The 24,045-nt window shown below is 55.8% G+C and overlaps 2 protein-coding genes across 2 annotated transcripts in view; both read left to right on the top strand.

Moving 5' to 3' along the window:
• Nucleotides 1-16,504, top strand: part of KIAA0930 (KIAA0930 ortholog) — a 47,976-nt gene extending 31,472 nt beyond the window's left edge. The window contains exons 3-10 of the mRNA XM_010368149.2: nucleotides 7,394-7,513; nucleotides 7,598-7,675; nucleotides 8,008-8,109; nucleotides 9,329-9,469; nucleotides 10,179-10,373; nucleotides 13,318-13,480; nucleotides 15,388-15,546; nucleotides 16,105-16,504. Coding sequence (XP_010366451.2) covers nucleotides 7,394-7,513; nucleotides 7,598-7,675; nucleotides 8,008-8,109; nucleotides 9,329-9,469; nucleotides 10,179-10,373; nucleotides 13,318-13,480; nucleotides 15,388-15,546; nucleotides 16,105-16,145 — 999 coding nt within the window. The 3' untranslated portion in view covers nucleotides 16,146-16,504. The remainder of the gene's footprint in view (nucleotides 1-7,393; nucleotides 7,514-7,597; nucleotides 7,676-8,007; nucleotides 8,110-9,328; nucleotides 9,470-10,178; nucleotides 10,374-13,317; nucleotides 13,481-15,387; nucleotides 15,547-16,104) is intronic.
• LOC115892738 lies at nucleotides 16,467-21,052 on the top strand (the record flags this gene model as incomplete). The annotated part of the gene is made up of 1 exon (XM_030914505.1): nucleotides 16,467-21,052. A coding segment is annotated over one exon (735 nt), but the record flags the coding sequence as incomplete, so codon positions are not given.
• Nucleotides 21,053-24,045: the final 2,993 nt, after the last annotated feature.

The following is a 24,045-nucleotide window of genomic DNA, read 5'->3' as shown; positions in this document are numbered from 1 at the left end:
TGCCCCTGCGTCCGTGCCCCAAACATCCCTGTGGTGTCTGCTCTCAGCGTGCACGTGGGCTTTCCTCAGTGCTCATGCATATCAAAGAGGGTGAGTGATACTTATTGAGCACCTACTGTATTCTAGGAACTGTGTAGACAGTCTCATGTGCAAATCTGGATGTGCTGGGTGTCTGTACACATTGTCAGTCATCTTCACGGTGACCCTGAAGGGCAGTGATTGCTGTCACCATCGCAGCTTTGAGGAAACAGGTTCAGAGACAGCTGACTCGGCTGGCCTCTTATAATTAGTCAGTAGATGGTAGAGCAAAGGTCGGACTCCAGAGCCCAGAGCCCTCCCTCGGCCATGGCAGGGTGACGTGGTTCAGTGGTGGTGATGATGACGGTGCCTTCCACTTATTGAGCCCTCGCCATCATCTGGACACAGTGCTGAGCTCTCTTCTCCTTCTCAGCCTCCTTGTGAAGTCCCAACAGCTCGACAGGGTGGGCGTTCTTATCCCTTTTACAGACGAGGAAACGGAGGGCTCGGAGACAAAGTGATTCGCCTAACATATTTCATCCACTAAATCTAAGTGTGGGAGGAGCTAATAAAATACATTTTGCATGCTTCCTTCTCTGTTTTTCACAGGCTTTTGCAGTTTGTAAAATGTTTAAGCAACCCCATATGCCAGACATGGAAATGCTTTTGTTTTCCTTTAAAAACAAATGAGAGGGCCGTGGAGCCAGGTCTGGAACTTGCAGCCTGCCTGGCTCTGTGACTCTGGGGCCATGGTTTGCGGGCAGAGGCTAATGCAGGGATTACTTGGAGCCTGGCCTTGCCTTGGGCCCATTTTCTGAGCCTGAACACATGTGGGATGGATTTTCTACAAGTGGGCGGGCCTGGGTGCCTGCATGCTGGCCCTGAGCCCTGAGCTAGCCCCACTTTGGAGGGACCAGCAAGAGACCATGAGCAACTGGCCAGAGAGGTGGGGGAAGAGCCAGGAGAGGGGAGGGCAGCCCAGGAGGGGAGGTCTGGAGAAGTGGGGGCAACCAATGGGGCGCAGTGTCTGAAGGGCCCATTGGATTTGGTACCAGAGAGGGGTGGCGGCCTTAGCACAGCAGTTTCAGTGGTAGGTGGGCAGGGACTGGAGCCACTCAGGCAGGCAGGGGATGCTTTCTGGGAGGGAAGAAGAGGAGGCCTGACTGGTGATGGGATCCCCGAGTAAGAACCTTCTGGAGCTGGCTCAGGGCCCCTCAGAACCTGCTGCCACGCCCGCCCTGTCTGGGTGTGCAGTGGAGAGACCAGCTTTCAAGGCCAGTCTTGCTTCCCCCTGGTTTACCATATGACATTGCCAGGTCATCTCCGCTCTGGGGTAAAGGGGAATCAGGGCAGGTGCCCTGAAAGGTGAGGGCCCTCCCATTGTGGACACCTGGGAGGCTGGGATGTTTGGGGTTGGTGTGACCACATGAGTGACCTTGGCAGGGAGGTGGCTGGTGCCTCGGGATCCTCACTGCCCGTGATCCTCATGGCGGGCACAGACTCCTCTAACCTCAGCACAGCTCGGGGGGGAGGCACTCCTCTCACCCATGGGAGCTGGAACTCAGAGGCTCAGGCTCTCTGTCGTCCCAGGGCTGTGAACCCTGCCCCTGTCTCTGTCCACTCCGGCCTCTCAGCTTCTGCTGGAGTTCAGGTTGCAGAGAACCTTTCCCCCACCCCCAAATGTTGGTCTTTTCCCCAAGGCAGAGTCTGTTGCAAGCAGGGGCTCTAATGAGGACTTGGCACATTTGAGATACTCAGCTGTAGTCTGAATTTTGATTTCAGAGAGGTCACGACTCTGGTCAAGAGGGCAGACAGGGAGGTGGGAGGATGGGTTGTGTGCACCCCGGATAGGCCGGGGTAGGGGGAGGAGAAAGGAACATGAGATGAGGGGTCCATCTTGGGTGGAGGAGAAGTTAAAGGTGAGAGCCCTTCACTGAGAAAGCACAGCCCTGGATCCAGGCCTGAGGAATTTGGAGCAGAGGGGATGGGGCCACATGCAAGCTCTGCTGAAAATTTGGGGGTGTCGAGGTCAGGGAAGCCTGAGTCCCACGGGAGCAGGTGGCAGTCCAGCTATTCACATGCTAGAATGTTCCATTGTAACACCCACTGTGAACTGTGTGCAGATGCCCCCCCACACTCAGTGCTGGGAGCACAGAAATGACTCATATCTGGCCTCAGTCTGTTGGGACAGGCAGAGAGTATAGCCAGTGGTATGGAGCTATCAGTGCTGTGAAGGTGGGAAGAGGAGCGGGGTGGTCGGGAGAGTGCAGAAGGTGACATCTGGCAGGCGGGTTGTAAGAGCGGGCAGCAGTGGGCTGAGGATACGCCCCATGGAGGGACCAGCGAGTGCAGAGTGGGAGGGTGTGTGACGGGTGCCACATGGGACCTGCCAGAGTGGGCCGATGGAGATTGCAGAGCCTGGTGGGGGGTGGAGTCCTAGGGCTGCCCTAACTTGGCATTTTTCCCAGCTTGCCGGGCTGCAGTGCTGAGGGTGGCCTGCAGGGGGCTGGCTGGAGGCGCTGATGGGGAGACAGGGAGACCCTCCTGTCAAAAGCCCTGAGCCCTGGGTGGAGGTGGGGGCCCCACAGAGGCGCCTGCGCACTGCAAGTCCTCTGCGGCAGCCTGGCTGCTTCCCGCCCCCTCCCCATGCCCGTCCTGCTGGTACCCGGTCGCCATAGCAACCAGCTGGGCCTCCTGCACCTAGCAGGGGAGGGTGGATTGGCAGGAGCTGCAGTATCGGGGACAGAATGCCGGGAACCCCACAGTGCTCCAGGGCACGAGGGACACCCCCAGTCCAGCCTTTCCTAGGGAGGGATGTCCTGGATTTCCTGCCCTCTGTTTGCTCCAGCCCTGAACAAAACGTTCCATGTTCCTGGGCAGCCCATTGTGCCTTTGGCAGGAGAGAGACCTAACTGTGTGCTGCTGGCTCTGCGCTGGTGGCCCGGGCCCTTTGTCGTGGTCCCGGGACACCTCAGGACCCTAAGGTGCAGATCATCTTCACACCCACTCAGAAAACCAAAGCTCAGAGACAGGGAGGAGGCTCCCCGGGGTCACACAGCTTGCCAGCAGCGAAGCCCTGACCCCAGACTCACCTTTTCCTTTTTGGTAGATTGTTTTCAATATTACATCTATACGGAAAAAAAAAAGATGTGTACACAGCTTGATTTTTTAGACTAAACACCTGGTTTCACCAGCCCCCAGATACAGAGTGTGACCAGAACACCAAGGCCCCTTCACCCCACCCCAGGGCTCACCCTCCTGTGGAGTCAGTGGGTTCTGTGTTCTCACAGCCCCTGTGTGTGGAGTCAGGCGGGTTCTGTCTGTTCTCACAGCTCACGTGTGTGGAGTCGGGCAGGTTCTGTCCTCACAGCTCGTGTGTGTGGAGTCAGCGGGTTCTGTCTGTCCTCACAGCTCGTGTGCAGATTTGGGCGGGTTCTGCTTGTTCTCACAGCTTCTGCGTGTGGAGCCGGTGGGTTCTGTCTCTTCTCACAGCCCCTGTATGTGGAGTCAGGCGGGTTCTGTCTCTTCTCACAGCTCATGTGTGCGGAGTTGGTGGGTTCTGCCTGTTCTCACAGCCCCTGTGTGCGGAGTTGGTGGGTTCTGTGTTTTCTCATAGCTCATGTGTGCGGAGTTGGTGGGTTCTGTCTGTTCTCACAGCTTATGTGTGCGGAGTTGGTGGGTTCTGCCTGTTCTCACAGCTCATGTGTGCGGAGTTGGTGGGTTCTGCCTGTTCTCACAGCTCATGTGTGCGGAGTTGGTGGGTTCTGCCTGTTCTCACAGCTCATGTGTGCGGAGTTGGGTTCTGCCTGTTCTCACAGCCCCTGTGTGTGGAGTTGGTGGGTTCTGCCTGTTCTCACAGCTCATGTGTGCGGAGTTGGTGGGTTCTGCCTATTCTCACAGCTCATGTGTGCGGAGTTGGTGGGTTCTGCCTGTTCTCATAGCCCCTGTGTGCGGAGTTGGTGGGTTCTGTGTCTTCTCATAGCTCATGTGTGCGGAGTTGGTGGGTTCTGTCTGTTCTCACAGCTCATGTGTGCGGAGTTGGTGGGTTCTGCCTGTTCTCACAGCTCATGTGTGTGGAGTTGGTGGGTTCTGCCTATTCTCACAGCTCATGTGTGCGGAGTTGGTGGGTTCTGCCTGTTCTCATAGCCCCTGTGTGCGGAGTTGGTGGGTTCTGTCTGTTCTCACAGCTTATGTGTGCGGAGTTGGTGGGTTCTGCCTGTTCTCGCAGCTCATGTGTGCGGAGTTGGTGGGTTCTGCCTGTTCTCACAGCTCATGTGTGCGGAGTTGGTGGGTTCTGCCTGTTCTCACAGCCCCTGTGTGCGGAGTTGGTGGGTTCTGCCTGTTCTCACAGCTCATGTGTGCGGAGTTGGTGGGTTCTGCCTGTTCTCACAGCTCATGTGTGCGGAGTTGGTGGGTTCTGCCTGTTCTCATAGCCCCTGTGTGCGGAGTTGGTGGGTTCTGTGTCTTCTCATAGCTCATGTGTGTGGAGTTGGTGGGTTCTGTCTGTTCTCACAGCTCATGTGTGCGGAGTTGGTGGGTTCTGCCTGTTCTCACAGCTCATGTGTGCGGAGTTGGTGGGTTCTGCCTGTTCTCACAGCCCCTGTGTGCGGAGTTGGTGGGTTCTGCCTGTTCTCACAGCCCCTGTGTGCGGAGTTGGTGGGTTCTGCCTGTTCTCACAGCTCATGTGTGCGGAGTTGGTGGGTTCTGCCTATTCTCACAGCTCATGTGTGCGGAGTTGGTGGGTTCTGCTGTCTTCTCACAGCCCATGTGTGCGGAGTTGGTGGGTTCTGTCTGTTCTCACAGCTCATGTGTGCGGAGTTGGTGGGTTCTGTCTGTTCTCACAGCCCCTGTGTGCGGAGTTGGTGGGTTCTGCCTGTTCTCACAGCTCATGTGTGCGGAGTTGGTGGGTTCTGCCTATTCTCACAGCTCATGTGTGCGGAGTTGGTGGGTTCTGCCTGTTCTCACAGCCCCTGTGTGCGGAGTTGGTGGGTTCTGCCTGTTCTCACAGCTCATACATTGGAACTGGGCAGTATATTTTGTTTCGGGCTTCTTTCTTTCTGTGTCATGTTTGTGAGTCAGGCCTGTTGACACAGGTGGTTGTAATCTGTCTGGTCTCACTGCAGTGTAATGCCTGTGGACTGTACCGTGGTGGCCTGGCCACCCTCCTGTCAGTGGGTACCAGGCAGCTCCCAGTGTTCTCTCGGGCCTGGCTTTGGTGCGCACACGGGCACCTTTCTGATGGGGAACCTGCTCTTTTGCCTGCCTGTGCTGTGGGCTGCCCTGAACAGCTGTGCCCACAATCGTGCTCACAAGCCTTTCATTCACTGAGTCCATAGTGCTTCGCTGAACAAAATCAAATGAACAGATCAGTGGAGTGAGAGCAGGAGGAGCAGCAGAGTCTTGTGAGCCCTAGGACTCTCAGCTCCGGGGCTCGGGGTGACTGCAGAACCACACAGGCAGTGGAAGTGGGAGCCCCCCCACCCGGGGACGTCTCTTTCTCACTCCTAGGCAAGGTTGGCCTCCTGCATCTCTTTCCATAGATCCCAGCTCTGCCCCTGGGGAGCGCAGGCCTGTGCACCCGCAAGGGAGCCCAGCAATGCCCAGCCCCTCGGAGCCCCAGTCTGTGAGAGCGCCCAGGACCAGAGGCCCCCCAGTCAGCACAGCTGCATCAAAATTGAAAGCCAGGCCGGGCATGGTGGCTCACGCCTATAATCCCTGCACTTTGGGAGGCCGAGGTGGGTAGATCACTTGAGGTCAGGAGTTCGAGATCAGCCTGGCCACCACAGTGAAACCCCGTCTCTACTAAAAATACAAAAAAAAAAAACAAAAAAATTAGCCAGGTGTGGTGGCAGATGCCTGTAATCTCAGCTACTTGGTAGGCTGAGGCAGGAGAATCACGCAAACCCAGGAGGTAGAGGTTGCAGTGAGCTGAGATCGTGCCACTGTACTCCAGCCTGGGTGACAGAGCGAGACTCCATCTCAAAAAAATAGGCCGGGCGTAGTGGCTCACACCTGTAATCCCAGCACTTTGGGAGGCCGAGACGGGCAGATCACAAGGTCAGGAGATTGAGACCATCCTGGTTAACACGGTGAAACCCCATCTCTACTAAAAATAAAAATAAAAAAAATTTAGCCAGGTGTGGTAGCTGGTGCCTGTAGTCCCAGCTACTCGGGAGGCTGAGGCAGGAGAATGGCATGAAACCGGGAGGTGGAGCTTGCAGTGTGCCGAGATTGTGCCACTGCACTCTAGCCTGGACCACAGAGCAAGACTCCGTCTCAAAAAAAAAAAAAAAAAAAGAAGTAATTGAGGCCGGGCGCAGTGACTCTTGCTTGTAATCCCAGCACTTTGGGAGGGCGAGGCGGGCAGATCACCTGAGGTCAGGAGCTCGAGACCAGCCTGACCAACATGGTGAAACCCTGTCTCTGCTAAAAATACAAAAATTAGACAGGTGTGGTGGTGCGTGCCTGTAGTCCCAGCTACTCAGGAGGCTGAGGCAGGAGAATCACTTGAATCCAGGAGGCGGTGAGCCAAGATCGTGCTGCACTCTAGCCTGGGTGACAGAGCGAGATTCCGTCTCAAAGAAAAAAAAAAAATTGAAACCAGTCTCCTAGGAGAGGTGTAGACATGCTGTGCTTTCTGTCTGATTTGTATTTATTATTTGATCTTCAGTAAACTTGACTGATCTGTTAAAATTGGGCTAATACCTGCCTTGCAGGGTTGCTGTGAAAGGATTAATAATTTAATGTGTAGCCCAGATCCCGCCATCCACTAAGAGCTCAATAGGAGTCACTATTTTCATTGGTGCCACTTAGCAAATATTAGCTCTTCAAATCATTGTGACAACTTTGAAGGGAAGATGCCCTTAGTCCATTGTACAGATGAAGAAACTGAGGCTCAGCGAGGAGAATGGATAGCCCCCATGTCCCATCTCCCATCACTAGAGAACTGGGGAACAAGAATTGGAGTTCTGGCCGGGCACAGTGGCTCACACCTGTAATCCCAGCACTTTGGGAGGTCGAGGCAGGAGGCTTACCTGAGCCCTGGGGTTCGAGACCAGCCTGAACAACATGGCGATACCCCATGTCTACAAAAAATTTTGAAAATTAGCTGGGTGTGGTAGCATGTGCCTGTGGTCCCTGCTGCTTGCGAAGCTGAGGTGAGAGGATCATGAGCCCAGGAGGTTGAGGCTACAGTGAGCTGTGATTGCACCTCTAGCCTGGGCAACAGTGTGAGACCCTGTCACAAAAAATAATGACATAAAAGAAGTGGAGTCCTTGTCCGTCGTAATACCTGCCCAGCATAGTAGTCAGGGCGAAGAAGAGTGCCTGGACCACAGTGGGTCCTGGACGCTCACTTCTGCTCTGGGCCTCGCAGGCGACTGAGCCTGAGGTGGAGGTGGAGGTGTACCGGCGGGACTCCAAGAAGCTGCCAGGCCTGGGAGACCCTGACATCGATTGGGAGGAGAGCGTCTGCCTCAATCTCATCCTGCAGAAGGTATGGGGTGGATGGGTGGGGCTGTGAATTGGCCCCGAGGGATGGCTGACCCCTCCCTGCACGCTGAACCGTGCTCTCTTCCAGCTGGACTACATGGTGACCTGTGCGGTGTGCACACGTGCCGACGGCGGGGACATTCACATCCATAAGAAGAAATCTCAGGTGAGCCCTGGTGCGGGAGCCCCCGCCTCCCAACTGCCAGTTCAGCCCGGGCGTGGCAGACCTCTGGCTGCCCAGCATTTGAGAGAGACAAGTCCTCCCACTTCCTTCTTTGCCCCCGAGGTGAGGGGTCTGACTCCAGAAATCCGCTGAGCTCCTGGGATCCTGTATCCCATTTGAGGAGCACAGAACCAGCTTATCCCCCACGTCTCCGGGTAGGTCTCTGGCTTTGGACCGGTTCTGGGCCGGGTGGCCTCCCTATACTGGCTTGGACTGACTCTGGGCCTGTGTGCGGGGCGGGGCCTCACTTGTCCTCCACATCTGCTTTCTTCCAGCAAGTGTTCGCGTCCCCGAGTAAACACCCCATGGACAGCAAAGGGGAAGAGTCCAAGATCAGCTACCCCAACATCTTCTTCATGATTGACAGCTTCGAGGAGGTGAGCTCCACGCAGGGCCCCTCTCCTTAGCTTCCCGCCTCGGGAGGTGGGTGTCAGGCGCTTCTCCCCCCCGGCCTTAGCCTTGCAGAAAGGCGTGGGTGGCTTGGAGCTGGGAAGAGTCCAGCTGAGGCAGAGCTGGCTCGCTCTCTTCCCGGTGTTTGCCTGTGGGCAGGTGAATTCCCCTGGCGCAGCCTCCGCTTCCTCCTCTGTAAAAGCAGTGTCATGATCATCTGTCCTACTTACTGTCAGGGCTGAAGACCAAGAGGCTCCTGAGTGGGAGGATGCCTCATAAACTCTCGCAAGAAGCGCTGCCCAGGCAGGAGGAGCCATTATTAATGCCAGTAAACTATAAAGAAGCACCTCCACACCTGCACTGACTTGGAATCCTAGGATGTCACAGAGGGATGGGGTTTCCGGAGTTATCTGGGCCAAGCCTTTGTTTTAAGGTTTGGGAAACAGGCCTGGGCAGAATGAGACTCACTGAGAAACGCAGGGCGCTGGGAGGGTGGGGAGGGAGCCGGTCACGGCTCACTCCCTGCTCTGCCCACTCGTGTCTTTTCTCTGTTGAGGCCCTGGTCGCGGTCCTTGTGCGCATGAGAGGCCCTGAGAAGGAAGGCATGCGCGTCTGCAGGAAGATCCCAGGCTCAGGGAGGTCATGTCCCCTCCCCAGGCACACGCAGCTCCTGCGTGGCAGAGCTGAGATTTGCATCTAAGTCTTTGTGTCCTCGGAGCTCAGTCTGTGCGCCAGGCCCTGGGAGCAATGACTCGTTAAGGCGGCAGGATGGGGCCTGTGGCACCTTAGTCTGGTGTTGTCACCCCAGGTGGGCAGTCACCCTGCCACCACCACTGAGCCTTTGGCTACACAGGAGCCTCAAAGATGTGGCAGACAGGGCTGGGCACCCCAGGCGGTGTGGAGGGGCCCAGACAGTGGCCGATGGTCCTGGTGAACCGTCATGAGGGCGTGCGTCTTCCGCCAGTCCCAGAGTCTCCCTAAGGGTCCCTGTCCTCCCCTGCTGCTCAGCCCCTGCCCCAATGTGAGGCTGTTCCTGTCCCATGGGCCTTGGAGGGCATGGGGCCACAGGAGTGTGTGACAGAGAGCCAGCTGTCCCCTGCAAAATGGGGTTTTCCGAGCAGCCCTCCCTGCCAGTTGGGCCAGGCTGTGTGGTGTGGGCGGTGAGAGCCGATGGTCATGTCCCTGTCTCTTTGTGCCCTGCCCCAGGTGTTCAGCGACATGACTGTGGGAGAAGGAGAGATGGTCTGTGTGGAGCTGGTGGCCAGTGACAAAACTAACACGTTCCAGGGGGTCATCTTTCAGGGCTCCATCCGCTATGAGGCGCTCAAGAAGGTGTATGACAACCGGGTGAGTGCGGGGCGGCCTCACAGGCGCTCCCGGGCCCGGGGTCGGTGGCTCCACAGCCCATCTTGGTCCACACCACGAGGCCTCCCAGCCTGCTTCTGCGTGGTAGCGGCCACCAGGGGCACCCGCAGCCCCTCGGGGCTCCCAGGCGCTCCGTAGCCCTCTTCACATCATTCTTCATGGTCGGCCTCAGCCCACACGGGCCACTTGCTTTCATCTGAGATGTGAGCGGGGACTTCCTCCTCAGTCTCTAGTTCCCTGGGAAGTGATGGCTGATAGTGTCACTCGCTTCCTGCGACTGGCCCTGGAAGCGCTCCGAGTCGCCCCCAACGAAGCAAGCAGATGTGGGCAGGCTGCTGTCCCCCAGTAGGCACCATCTACAGCCAGCCTTGCTGCCAGCCTGGTGCCCTGTCCTCAGCCTGGTGCCCTGTCCTCAGCCTGGCGCCCTGTCCTCAGCCTGGCACCCTGTCCTCAGCCTGGCGCCCTGTCCTCAGCCTGGCGTGTGGTTCATGGGGCGGTGGGAGGGGCGCCAGGAGGGACACCAGGCAGGGATGTGGTTCCATTCCAGCTGCCCCGCCTGCCGGCTCAGACCCTCCCTCCCGGGCAGCCCCTGCTCCTTGAGGGATGGTCACCCTGGCTGTTCATGTCCCGGGGAGGGGCCCCAGGAAACCATCACCACCTCCCTGACTCAGGCTGCCCCGCCGGCCCCCAGGTGAGCGTGGCTGCCCGCATGGCACAGAAGATGTCATTTGGCTTCTACAAGTACAACAACATGGAGTTTGTGCGCATGAAGGGTCCCCAGGGCAAGGGCCACGCCGAGATGGCAGTCAGCCGAGTGTCCACAGGTGACACGTCCCCCTGTGGGACTGAAGAGGACTCCAGCCCAGCTTCGCCCATGCACGAGCGGGTAAGGGCTGCATGGCTGGGGGCTGGGGCTCCCGTCCCTCGGGTTCACTTTCCACTGTCTTCCCCCGTGCTTACGGCCCCCCGGGGACATAGGTGTCGTCATCCCCACCCAGCAGTGTGCAGGCCGAGGTGCCGCGCGTGCAGAGGCTGGACCACCCAGCCCTTCTCTTTGCTCAGCGGTTTGTAGGAGGCGCTGCTGCGGGGGAGGCGTTCCTGCCTTGCAGACCTGGAGGGCTGTGCCTGGCCAAGGTCACACTGCAGGCTGGTGCTGGGCCAGAGCTCTTTCTGCCTCCCTGAGATGCCGCAAAGCCAGGCTGAGTCCACAGGGCCAGTGGGCAGAAGAGACTGGCTGGGGACCCAGGCCCGTCCCTGGCGCCTGCCTGGGTGGACCTGCTGGGTGAGCGTGGGCACATGGCCAGCCTTCCCTGGTGAGTCAGATGGGAATGATGGTAACTGAGGGCCAGCCAGAGCATGCAGAGGCCTAGACCACCCAGCTCTGCCCCGAGGTTTGTACGAAGCACTGCTGCAGGAGAGGCATTCCTGCCTCGCACACCTGGAAACCAGACTTGCCAGCTTGCCCCCGGTCGCAAGCTCTCTTGGGCTAGCACTGGGCTTGGGACCCTGCTCCGTCTCGAGGCCACCCTCTTTCCCCAGGGCGGGAGGCTGAGGTCAGCAGCGGCTTTGCTCCCAGAAGGCTGTAGGGGGGCGCAGACAGGAGAAGGCCTCCAGCCCGCTGGCTGCTTTGCTCTGCCTGGTTCTTGCAGAGGGGCTGCCCAGAGCCGTAGGTCTTGGAAGAGGACAGGTGTGCTGGGCAGGGGCGTGCCCTTGGCACAGGTCCAGGGGCAGTCTTGCCCAGCCGTTGTCTAGGAGAGATGCCACCCACAGCCAGAATCCTGCTCTGCTGCTCTCATGACCTTGGGTGTCTCTTCCTCTCCAAGCCTCAGTTTTCTCATCTAGAAACAGGGCACGAGGATACCTGCCCCTTCAGTATTTGGGAGGCTCTGAGGAGTCTGGGGCTTGGCCCTCAGGAGGATCCCCAGGTGGCCCGCTGTAGTTGCTGTTGACCTACTTGGAAAGCAGACGCATGGGAATGTAAACAATGCTTTACTGCAGACATCCCTGAGATGAGGGAGTGTGTGTTTGTTATACTTTTAATGCGAGAAAGATCTTAACCATACTTATCTCCAGGTGGTCAGATGTTGGTTTTCTTTCTCTTATGTATACCTTTTTTTTGTTGGGGTGGGGGGAGTATCTTCTGTAATGAATGTGTTTTACAATCCAAAGACAGCAAGTGCTATTTTTTTGCAAAGATGGGTGACAATTGTAGGCAGGGGCCTCTCTTGTCTTTGGAATGAGGTGGTTTATATGTCTGAGTTTGTTTCTGAGATAAAGGGCCTGGTTCTTCCTGGTCCTTAATTATCCCCTGGGACTCTGACAAAATGTGTGTGTGAAAGTCCTTATGAAGATGTGGCCCAAGCTCTGGGCTGGACAAACCCAGGTGCCGTCTCCAGCCACAGCATGAGGGCTGAGTGACTGTAGGTCACTAGACCTGCCTGCGCCTTGGTTTTCCCATCTGTCCAGTGGGAGTGGTTGTGAGGGGTGTGAAAGTCCCTGGTGCCTTAGCAACTGGGCAGCTGTGGGATTCAGGGGGAGGGACGTGCTAGGGTCACACAGGGTCAGCAGCAGGGCTGGCCCCTGGGGACTGCCACGTGTGCGCCTGCTATTACCTGTCTCCCTCTCCCGCGGGGTCATCTGGAGCCCGTGCGTGACACATGCCGACTCTGTGTATTGTGGTTGGTGCTGTTTGTTTCTTTTATCTTTTGAAAACCTTCCCCGGCTTGTGGGAACACCGTCTGGAGCCCAGCAGCTGCCAGGACTTTGGTGGATGTCGGAGCCTTGACGAGGAGGCTGACGGGGCTCCCGAAGTCTCGGTCCCAGCTCATCCTGCTCCTCAGATTCTTGTTGGCATGGGGAGGAGGGAGGAGATGGGCCAAGTTCCCTCTGGCTGGAACGCCCTTCCCCCCCTTCTTCACCTGGCGAACTCCTACTCGTCCTTCAAGACCCAGCTCCAGCGGCGTCTCCTCCAGGAAGCCTTCCCTGATTTCCCAGGCTGTGGATCCTTTTTGCCTCTGTGCTTCATGTATCCTGTGCTTCTCTTTCTCTGTCTCCACAGCCAGCATGCTGTCTATGGTTGTCACTTTGAGTCTGTCACCCCAGCAGACTGTGAGCTCCTTGAGGGCAAGGACCTGCGATGTGCCTATCTGTCCTTAGTGCTGTGGCTGCCTGGCCCTGAGTGGGTGTGAATGTTTGGTGACCAGAACCAAACGTGATTAGAAGTGGGGAGGAGACAGAGGCCTAGAGCCACTTAGCACAGCGTCTCCTGTGAGGGGTGCTGGGAACAAGAGGGATGGGGCCACTTCAGCCCTGAGAAGTCGGATAAGGAGCGTGGCCCTGGGGGACAGAAGACAGGGCTGCTGCTGTCCTGCTTGGTGACCACAGGCAAGCCAAGGTCTCAGTCCCTGCCTTAGTTTCCCCATCCGTCAGATGGGCTGACGCTAGCCCCTGTCTCACGGAGCTGGGAGGCTCGGTGGGTCTGTGTGGGGCCAGTGCTCACTCAGCATCAGCAACTGTTGTTAATTTGTGCTTGAACACCCCCCGGCCAGCGTCTGAGGCCCAGAGGAGGGGTCTTTCTGCCATTGGCGGCAGCAGCCTGGTCGCTCCTCGGGCAGCACTGGTGGCCAGGTGGCCTGCTGGCCCCTGGGCTGGAACGCATCTTGCAGTCTCTAGGCCCCACCTAGCACGGGCCAGTTGGGGCTGGATCCTCTTGGCCGAGCGGCCTCTTCCCTGGGAGCTGTGTCGGGTTGTTTGAGGGCGGGAGAGGAGGGGCATGGGGACCCTTGGGTATGGGCTATTCTGCTCTGGTGACTTTGGCTCCTTGTTCCCAGGTGACCTCCTTCAGCACGCCCCCCACCCCAGAGCGGAACAACCGGCCCGCCTTCTTCTCCCCATCCCTCAAGAGGAAGGTGCCCCGGAACTGGATCGCCGAGATGAAGAAGTCTCACTCCGCCAACGACAGCGAGGAGTTCTTCCGGGAGGACAGCGGTGGAGGTGACCCCCCACTCCGTGCCCTAGGGCCCCTGCGCCCTTCAGTCTCCTCTTGATCCAGACCATTTATTCATTCATTCATTTGTTCATTCAGCAACACGTAGAGAGTGGGTGCCAGGTGCCAGCCACCCCTCCAGGAGCTGAGGGTAGAGCTGGGGACGGACAGAAATGGCTGCCTCCGGGGGTCCCGTCCTGGTGGGCCCAGGCATCTCCTTGGCAGAGTGCTTGGAGCCCAGATGTGCAGCAGTATGTCAGTTTCAGGGGATTCCCCACCTTTCTAAGGCCTTTCAGCCTGCTTAAGAAGGCTGATGGGTGATCTGATGGCTCCGCACACACGGTTTGTGGAGGGAGAGGAGGGCTCCCCTCCCTTGGGTCAGCTCACCCTCAGGGGAGGCCCGGCCCTGCTAGCTCTGTGCAGCCTCCCAGGACCGTGTGCTCTTTGGTGACAGAGTCGCCACCTCGTGCAGCCTCCCCCCAGCCTCCCTGTGCCTCTGTGCCCGTCCCCCGGACTCTGGGTGTCTATCTGGATGTTCCTGTGCCCCTCAGTCCTGCCCAGGCACAGTCTGCACTCTCTCCTGAGCACCTGCACCTGCTCCCTGTCCTCGCTCAGTGACCGTCCAGAATACAGGAGTCATTCCCAGAGCCCCCAGGGAGGCCACGGGGTGGTGGTGGGGGGTTTAAGCAAGGGAGTGACACAATCAGATTAGCATATTTAAAACGCCACTCAGCAGACCGTGTGGAAAATGGCTCCTGGGGACAGGGGTGGCCATCACAGACAGGTTGGGAGGTTCTGCCACGCTCTGCTGGCATGGACCATGTGCCTTCCTCACCGTCATCCTCAGGACCCAGTGGGCGCCTGGCTCTGCACTGTGTGTCTGTTGAGTGTATGGAAGTGAAGGATTGGCCAGGTGCAGTGGCTCACACCTGTAATCCCAGCATTTAGCAAGGCCGAGGTGGGTGGATCACCTGAGGTCAGGAGTTCAAGACCAGCCTGGCCAGCATGGTGAAATCCCGTCTCTACTAAAAAACACAAAAAATTAGTCCCGCGTGGTGGCAGGGGCCTGTAATCCCAGCTACTCTGGAGGCTGAGGCAGGAGAATTGCTTGAACCCGGGAGGCAGAGGTTGCAGTGAGCCGAGATTGCGCCACTGCACGCCAGGCTGGGCAACAAGAGTGAGATTATCTCAAAAAAAAAAAAAAAAAAAAAAAAAAAAAAGGAAGTGAAGGATTCGCTGATAACTCCCACTGAGCACCTCCCCCAGCGGGGAGCTGGGGCTGCAGCATTGGTCAGAAGAGGTGGCAGTCTTTGTCCTGACTACTGGAACCAAGAGGCAGGGGCCCCGCCTGTGCAAGGCCCAGGTCAGGGACTCCAGCACTGGCCTCAACCTGCTCTTGTGTGAACTTGGGCCAGCCCCTTCCCCACCTGGGCCCGTTCCCGAGTCAGGGAGAAGTATTGATCACTGCCCTAGTCTACCTCTCTGGGGCAGGTTTCCCCAGCCGGGACCGCAGGACTGGGTAACGGTGCAGGTCGGCCCAGGCTTGCTCCTCCCATGCTCTGCAGGTGGCAATGCCTAGTTCCAGGGACAGGGCCCGTGGAAACAGAAAATTACACACTCTGTGTGCCAGACCCCTTGGAGGAGACTGAGCTCGAGACAGAGAAGGGAGAGATGAGGGGGTGGCCAAAGAAGTCTTCCTGGAGGTGGAGGCGTGGGTCTGGGCCGGAGGAAGGGGGAGGGGTGTCACGGGCGAGGCGGCGGCAGCTCTGGAGTGTGTGGGTGCTGGTGTGGGGGTGTTGGTAAGGAGCGTCCCGGCCTCAGCAGACCGTGGCCTTAGCCTGGCCTGGGAGCTGGCGTCCTGCTCTTCCCCCCGCAGCCCGTGCTGTGGGCACTGACCTGGCCTTCTCTCCTCCAGCCGATCTGCACAATGCAACCAACCTGCGGTCTCGGTCCCTGTCGGGCACGGGACGGTCCCTGGTTGGGTCTTGGCTGAAGCTGAACAGAGCAGATGGAAACTTCCTTCTCTATGCACACTTAACCTATGTCACTTTGCCGCTGCATCGGATTTTAACAGGTAATGCTGGCTGATTTTAACAGGGAAGCTGCCGCACCTCCTCACAGCTCTGCCTCCAGGGTCTTGGTGCTTGCGAGCCACCCGGAGTCGTCCCGCCCTGTCCTGTCGGTTGGTTGGGTTTCTTTGCAGGGCTCTTGGCCTCCTTGTCTCAGACTTTGGGTGGAGCCGTAGCTTTCCCAGAAGTCCTCCCTTTGCTCACCTTTCTGGCACACCTGCTGTCCCCTCTGGAGTGGCCACATGCCCGGGTGTGTGTGATTGACAGGCGATGGGAGGCTCTTGGGCCACCTTGCCGACCCAGGCCTGCAGCAGCTGTGACAGGCCGTGGCTCTGGCCCCCACACCAGCTTGTACCTGAGCCCCTGCAGGGTGTGCCGTTGCTGCGGGCCCGTTTCCCAGTCTGCAGGGTGGGGATGGTGGAGACGCGTCTCCTCTGCAGTCTGTGAAGCCTGGAGAGGAGATGCGTGAGTGGCCGAGGCGGGCTTCCTTCAGAAGTGGCACTGCTTAGCACTCACTGCTGTTGCGGGTTACTGTTTCACCTCTTCCCTCCTGCCGGCCCTAGACATCCTGGAAGTTCGGCAGAAGCCCATCCTGATGACCTAGCCGCGTGCGGAGCCTGTGCAGAGCCCCGGCCGGGCCCAGCCCTGGGAGTGCTGCCAAGTGCCTACCTGTCCACCGCCACCGGGGTCTTCTGTGACCCGCCAGTGCTGGAGCCGCAGCCAGGCGAGGCCACTCGACTCCCGGGGCCAGGGCCGACTCCACGAACACCAGCCCAAACTGAAGTGCCTCTTCCCTCCCCTGCTGGCTCTGCTCCGCCCTGTGCCCCCCGCCCGTCGCCCCCCACCCATCTCTGGAGAGCCCTCTGCACCCAAACAGGACTAGAGCTGCCGAGCGGCCATGAGGGACAGCGGGAGGAGCAGCTGATGCCCCGAGCGGGGCCAGACCGGCGCATCTCTGTTCACATGCCCCCAGCAGCAGGCGGAACCACCCAGCAGGGCACCCGGCGCATCAGACTGCCCACACCTTCTTGAGGAGCGCCAGTTGAAGATTCTGGAACACCATGCGGATGAACTTCAGCACCCGAGTCAGTCCCAGCTCATCCTTCCCGGTTTACCACTTTGTTCTAATAGGAGATGGGAATACAAGAAGTTTGATGCCTTTGCCCTGGGCTGGGAATACCTCACCCACGCCCAGTTCCGGAAAGGCCTCCAGCTGAGCAGACGGCCCCGATCCCGCCAGAACGACCTTTTGCTTCCAGCCAAAGAACACCGTCAACACGCACCTCCAACCTGGACATCCCGCGCTGGGCCGTCCCAGCCAAAGAACACCGTCAACACACACCTCCAACCGGGACATCCCGTGCTGGGCCTCGAACGGAGGGGCCCGCAGAGTTTGGATTCTGAGGGTAGTCGGGAGGCCTCGGTAGCCACACAACAGGAGATCTGCCAAAGGGTGTCTGATGTGGGGTGGGGCTGGCATCATCCCAGGGAGGTTCTAGGTGGGACCCCGTCTTCTGGGGGCGGGGGTGTCTTTTCATCGTCCCTGGTTTCCTGGAGCTCACTTCCTTTGACAGCGTGTGCTGGTCCCATCTCAGACCAGCTCACTGAGGCAGAGGAGTTGCTCAGAGGCTCGCAGGGGCACTCCCATCAGTGCGTGTGAGCACCGCCCAGCCCCAGGCCTGCCCTCCGCCTGCTCCAGCGTGAAGGCGTTTCCATCTGCAAGGATGCACGGTGCCCTCCACGAGAGCAGGCCTGTCCCCTCCCCAACTGGGAATCAGCTGGGAGCTGGGTCTCTTCGTGGCGGGCTTTGTTGGAAGTTCCCAGGAATGTCGGAGGTTTTCCTCACCATTCAGACGGTCGTGTGTTTAGCGATCTTCTCTGGGGGGGAAAGGAAGAGGAGGGGCTTGTTCTCCCATCTGTGTATTCTTTGGGCTCCGGGAACAGGGGACTACTTTGGGGCTTTCTCCAGACTTTTGTATGTTATTATTAAAAGCGAGCTATTGCATTTCATTCTGCCTCAGTTTGCCCACCTGTGAAATGGGGCTTCCACCACCTACCTCACTAAAGTCTCCAGGGTTCAGGTGTGTGACTGGGTCAGGGCACAGTCACCCAGCATCCTGCACAGGTTGGGTCGGATGTTAGACTCCTGGGATGCCCACCTCCCCTCACCCTTTGTAAGAACCTAGTCTGAGACTGTGCTTGGTGGGGGATTTGAACCTTCTCTCTCCTCTAGCAGTGTCTGCTCAGGCCTGACGGCTCAGCTCTGCACGATTTCATGTTCCAAACCCATGTCTTAGGGCAGCACAGAGCCAGGTCATGCCATGCCCCAAAGTGTGGGGACAGAGCCTCAGGGAGCCCCGAGCGTGGCCCAGCCTTCTGGCCCAGCCCCATTTGAGTGCTCTCAGGGGATGCCAAATGCTGTTTCCAAGTTTGTGTCCATGTGGCTAAAATCCACCTATTTCTTCAGGAACTCTTCCCCTGGTTGTTCTGGGGATCTTGGGAGGAACACAGCCCTGACGGCTCGTCCGTGGGAAGATGAGGCAGTCCAGGTCGTGAGCAGCACAGCGGCCTGCTCTCTGTTCTCAGAGGTGAGGGGCGTGAGGTTCTCTACCCTAGGGCCAGCATTTGGCCAAGCTCAGAGGCTTGCCTGGATGGCTCGGGGTGAGCTGGGCTCCTCGTCTGTAAGGTGGCGAAAGTGCTACCCGCCTCACAGGTGACCATGAGGACCAGTCACAGTGACGTGTGAGAAGGCCCACTGGTCACAGAAACGTGTGCAAATCATGCTAGCTTAGAGATCAGTCCTCATTGTGAACAGAGCACACGGTGGACTGTGGTTTCATAGCCAACACATAGCAGCTATCATGTGCGGCCGCTGGTCCGACCCCATCTTACAGACGAGGAAACCAGCACAGGCACTAGGGGACTGCCCGGAACAAACAGCAGGGGCCAGCGATGGGAGTCAAACCCAGGCATGTGGCCCGGCCTGCACGCTGAGCCACACGGTGCTGCCCGGACAGATGGACAGACACTTGGTGGAGGCTGCCTTTCTCAGTCCCTAAAACCCTCTGCAAAGGGTACTTGCAATGCAGGATTTAAACCTTGCTCAGAGCCACTTGAGAACTAGACAGTAAGGTATTACTCCCAGGTTTGGCTTTCCAGAGTAACAAATGACATGTGGAATAAAGTAACAGAGTAACAAGTGGCAGGGCCAGAACCAGGGCCCCCAGAGTCCTGGTGTTGGCACATTTGTATTTCTTGTAAGGCCATCTTTAATTTTTCTGGGAACACACCTGCCTCTTGTGTAATGCAGGGAAGACTCATGCATGGTGACACCTAGGTTTCCTCAACAGAACACTTAATCCCAAAACCCCTTTAAGACATTAGGTTTCCTCAACAGAAAACTGTGCTTTAATCCCAAACTCCCTTTAAGGCATATTGGGGCCGGGCGCCGTGGTTCACGCCTGTAATCCCAGCACGTTGGGAGGCCAAGGCAGGTGGATCACGAGGTCAGGAGTTCAAGACCAGCCTGGCCAATATGGTGAAACCCCGTCTCTATTAAAAATAGAAAAATTAGCTGGACGTGGTGGGCACACGCCTGTAATCCCAGCTACCCGGGAGGCTGAGGCAGGAGAATCACTTGAACCCGGTAGGCGGAGGTTGCAGTGAGCCGAGCTCATGCCATTACACTCCAGCCTGGGAAACAACAGTGAAACTCCGTCTCAAAAAAAAAAAAAAAAAAAAAAAAAGACATACTGGTCTTTAATGGCAAACTCCCTTTAAGGCCTGTTGGTCTTAAAAGAGGATTTGGGATTGAAGCACAGTTTTCTGTTGAGGAAACCTAGGTGTCACTTTTTAGAACATGAAGAAGAAAGTTGTGGGATGGGCTTTTCCATTTAAAGGAATGTGATGATCCTAGGTTCTGATGGGTGATAGATGGTCTCCGTTTATACCCTTTCTTCTTTCAGCAGCTGTAAGTTCAGGTAGTGGCCATCTCACATTCTGATGTCCTACTGGAAGTGCCCAGTTGCCTGCAAAGACAACTAAGGCTCATTATTTCAAAAGAAGATTATTTAAAACACGAGTGACAGGTAGTCAGAAGAGAACAAAAGGATGCAAGATACTCTATAGCCAAGTCCGCTTGGAGGCAGGATGGGTTGCTGAGTGGAGTCGCCGCTCACGTTTGGATTCTTACGGACTGTAAGTTAGGCTTCCCCCTACATGGAGTCATGGGAAGGGTCTAAAGGCATGTTCCTGAGGTGCCCTCCCTCAAAGAGTCTACCTGCACTCAAACCAGGGTCTGTTTTTGCTGTTTTAATCATAAATAGACTAGTTAGTAGAAGACTTTTGAAGAACAAAGTAAAACTTTTTTTTCATTAAAAGACGTCCCGGAGGAAAGGCCCTGTGCAGCCAGTATATTCTAGTGACTGCCTTGACCACGTCCTAATATGCTGGTTTTAAGTTGTTGGCCAAAATCCTTTAAAGACACATGAAACGTCTGCCAACTTTTTAGTGAACTTAACAGGTTTCACTGACGTTTTTCTCCATTTTCAAATTTAGGTGGGATCTGCTTTCATGTCCTGTTTCAAAAACCAAGTCTCTCTTGACAGCCCATTGGTTCTTCCTGTCCTCTTGCTCTAGCCTGTATCAAAAAGCAGAATGACTGTACTTCTGTTTTAAAAATAACCACCTGATAGGACGGACACTACGAGCTCAGGAAACGCACGTGCCCTTGAGCTTGAATGGAGGCAGCCTCTGGAGTGGCAGCCACTGCCCTTCGAGGGAGAGCAGCTCTTCAGCAGGTGGGCCCTGGGAGCCGGGTGATGGGCACCTGCTGGGGCTGCTTTTTTCTCTTTTTCACTGGCTGCTTGATCCCCAGTGGCAAATGGACCCCTCAGCCCTTTCTTGGAGCCCTGGAGCACTCCTTGGGACACGGAGTGGCCTCGGGCTGGGTTCAGAGCTCCCGCATGGGGAGTCTCAGAAGTGGAGGCAGCTGCTGATGGGCGAGTTTACAACTTCTTATGCCTAAGGCAAGTAGACGTTTTTATTCCATCTCCAGTCCTTGAGCTCAGCAGATCAAAATCACAGTGACCCTGCAACCCTCCAGAGCCCAGGGCATGCTCGCTGTCTGTCTTCCCCGCCGTGCCCCTTTAGTCCCCGCTCTGTGGAAGACCAGGCAGTTTAGGTGTAAATAGGTATCTTTTATGGTTTCCAAATAAATTATTTGTGTAAGAGTAATTAACTCTGTAAGAAAACTGACTCTGAATTATGATTTCTACAAAATGTATTTTAGCAAAAACACCACCGATGGCCTGCACTGGATAGCTCGGTCTGCTAACTGCCAGTGGTAGTTTCATAAGCATTACCAACAGCTTCTTTATTGACCATCTTCCACGTCCAGTAGAGATCATTTCTAGGCGGTATTTGTTGGTTGGCTGTTGGCTTTGCTTTATGATTTCTTGTTTCTTTTAAAAGTTGTTTTGCATGTTGAATATTAAATTTTTCTCTTCTGTGTCTTCCTCTAATCTTTTTTTCTGGCATGGGCATTTCAGGGTAAATACAGATATAGCAAAGCGATCATGATTGAACCTTAATTTGCCTCCAATGATTCCTTAAACTTTTTTTGGAGCTTTCACACAAGCTGCGTTTTTGAACTGGAGTGTGCTGGAGGCAGAGAGAAATGACCCTGTGTGCTGGCTTTGCCTGTCACGAGCCAGTGAGGAGTCCGAGAAGTGGTGGGCAGGTCAGTGGCTGGGGTTTGGCCAGAGATGCCGTATTTGCGGAATTAAATCATTTCAAGATAAATTTCAAGGCCTGGCACAGTGGCTCACGCCTGTAATCCCAGCACTTTGGGAGGCCGAGGCGGGCAGATCACTTGAGGGTCAGGAGTTCGAGACCAGCCTGGCCAACATGGTGAAACCCTGTCTCTACTAAAAATACAAAAATTAACCGGGCGTGGTGGTGGACACCTGTAGTCCCAGCTACTCAGGAGGCTGAGGCAGGAGAATCGCTTGAACCTGGGAGGCAGAGGTTGCAGTGAGCCGAGCTCACACCACTGTACTCCAGCCTAGGTGACAGAGACTCCACCTCAAAAAAAAAAAAAAAAAAAATGCATTTCAAGTTTAGCTTTCAGCCTCCACAAGGTAGTGCATACCCTTTCAGTTGTACTGTAAAATTTCCCAAGCTTTTTCAGAGAACCTCTTAACCCTCACAGAAGTGAAGAAACAATGGAATAGAGGCCAGGAGTCCCAAGTTCAGGTTTCGCAGGCTCCAGGTAAGCTGCCTGGTCCAACGGAAGATGAGGTGTTTGCACCAGGCGGTTCTCTTGCAGCTCTGCGGGCGAGGGGACCTCAAGCAGGCTCTCGCATTTTCTGGCTGATCCTTCCGAGCCTGCTACTGCAAGGCCCTCGTAGGTGGAAGCAGCCTCATTGTCGCCTTTCACACCATGAGCTTTTCCTTTCCATAGTCAGATGGACTTAGGAAGTTACCAGCGATGGGTGTAAGGCCTAAGACACTGCAGAAAGTTACAGAATGGAAAATGAGGGGCAGAGAGAAAAGAGGGTCTGAGAGGAATGCAAGCATTCCGGAATATAGTAAGGGACACCCCACCAGTGACATTTCTTGGGAACAGTCACTGCCTTAGAAACACCAGACCAGGAGAATTTTCTGACCAGCACCTCAAAGGCAGCCCATGAAGATGGCAGTTAGGAAGGAGACGGTCTAGCAGGTGAAGACTTCCTTGCCATCCAGGTCATCCCCCTTCTCGTTGAACAGTGGGAAGTCCTTTTAAAGCAGTCACCTGAAAACTGTTTAATAGATACTTAGGGAGAGTCTGTATCTTGGAAGCGGCCTGCAGGAACTTCATTCCTATTCATTGCCTCCTCTTGAAGGCTAATTTTGCTATTTCAGTTCCTTTATCCTTAGATGAGCTTTTAGGAACTACTGTCATGCCCTAGCTTAGAAGGAAAAAAGTGAACTGGAAAGGAAAACCTTTGGGAATCATACTGGGAGGAGAGGGGAATGTAACTCAATCCATACAGTAAGTAACACAGTTCATTGTAAATAGACATGTTGACTGTGGTAACATGCTATACATTGTGCCTGATTGTTAAAATGACGAGAACAGCTGGAAAATTTACATGAGGAAGGGAAAATACTTGTTTCTGGGGATGAAGGATCATGTTCTGTTCTTTCCTTACAGTATCACTGAATTGCCCCCTGACCCAGCCTCTCCATCAGCCAACAGGTTAACGAGGTTTCTTTCCTCTGTGTGGACCGGGGTCTTTCCTCTTGGAATCTGACTTTAATAAAACGATTAGGTTGCTCATTTTGAAATAACCATGGCTTTTAGCCGAATTTTACGCTACTCTGAATACACAATTTTGCTCAAAAGATTTTAGCCAATTCCAGAAGTCAGTGCAGTTGAGTCATTTAGTGGGCACGTACATCTCCTTAACGTGGCACGCTGGGGAGAGGAGTGTGGGGCTGGGACCTCAAGCTGCGCCACCTCAGACACACTCAACCCTGGGCCTGGGTTTCCTCAAGTAGAATCACCACTTTCCTTCCAGGGATGCGACGATGTTGAAGTGAGACAAGGTACGTCCAAAGGCTGGCATAGTTCCTGGCAATGCTGATAACTACTGCCATTTCTTCCCGGCGTGCCCAAGGGGTATTTCATGGGCCATCTTTCGAGTCATCAGGAGTGCATGTGTGCCGGCGGTTCCCAAATGTGAACGTGTATCAGGATCACCTAATGCATGCTGTAACCCAACGTTCAAACCCAGAAGACTGGTAAGGAAAGTACTTTGGAATCAGTGATGACGGCTGCACAACTCTGTGAGTATGCTGCAAGCCACTGAATCATGTACTTTAAAGGGGTGCAGTTTATATGAATTCTATCTCAATTTTAAAAAGTGGGCTCCAGCCTGAAGTGCTGATTCAGTAGCCGAGTTGGGGCCCATGGGTTTGCCTTTTTCTGGGGCGGGCGGGGGAACGGACAGTCTTGTCCTCTCACCCAGATTGGAGTAGAGTGGTGCGGCCACAGCTTACTACAGCCTGGAACTCCTGGGCTTAAGCGATTCCTTTCACTACCACGCCCAGCTAATTAAAAAAAAGATTTTCTTTTTTTGTAGAGACAGGATCTTGCTGTGTTGCCCAGGCTGGTCTCTAACTCCTGGGCTCAAGCAAGCTTCCCACCTCAGCCTTCCAAAGTGTTGCAATTACAGGCATGAGCTACCTTGCCCAGCCGGGTTTGCCTTTTTTTTTTTTTTTTTTGAGATAGGGTCTTGCTTTGTCACCCAGGCTGGAGTGCAGTGGCATGATCACTGCTCACTCCCTGGAGCCTTCACCTCCTGGGATCAAGCCATCCTCCCACCTCAGCCAAACAAGTAGCTGGGACTACAGGTGCGTGCCATCATGCCTGATTAAATTTTGTATTCTTTGTAGAGCCAGGGTTTTGCTATGTTGCATGTTGGGGACCACCACGCACAGGGCACCCGAAGTCTGTT

This window comes from Rhinopithecus roxellana, chromosome 13 (assembly GCF_007565055.1).
Source record: "Rhinopithecus roxellana isolate Shanxi Qingling chromosome 13, ASM756505v1, whole genome shotgun sequence".
Classification (NCBI taxonomy): Eukaryota; Metazoa; Chordata; class Mammalia; order Primates; family Cercopithecidae; genus Rhinopithecus; species Rhinopithecus roxellana.
The sequence above is the reverse complement of the archived record's forward strand: the minus strand, read 5'-3'. Positions and strand labels throughout refer to the sequence as shown.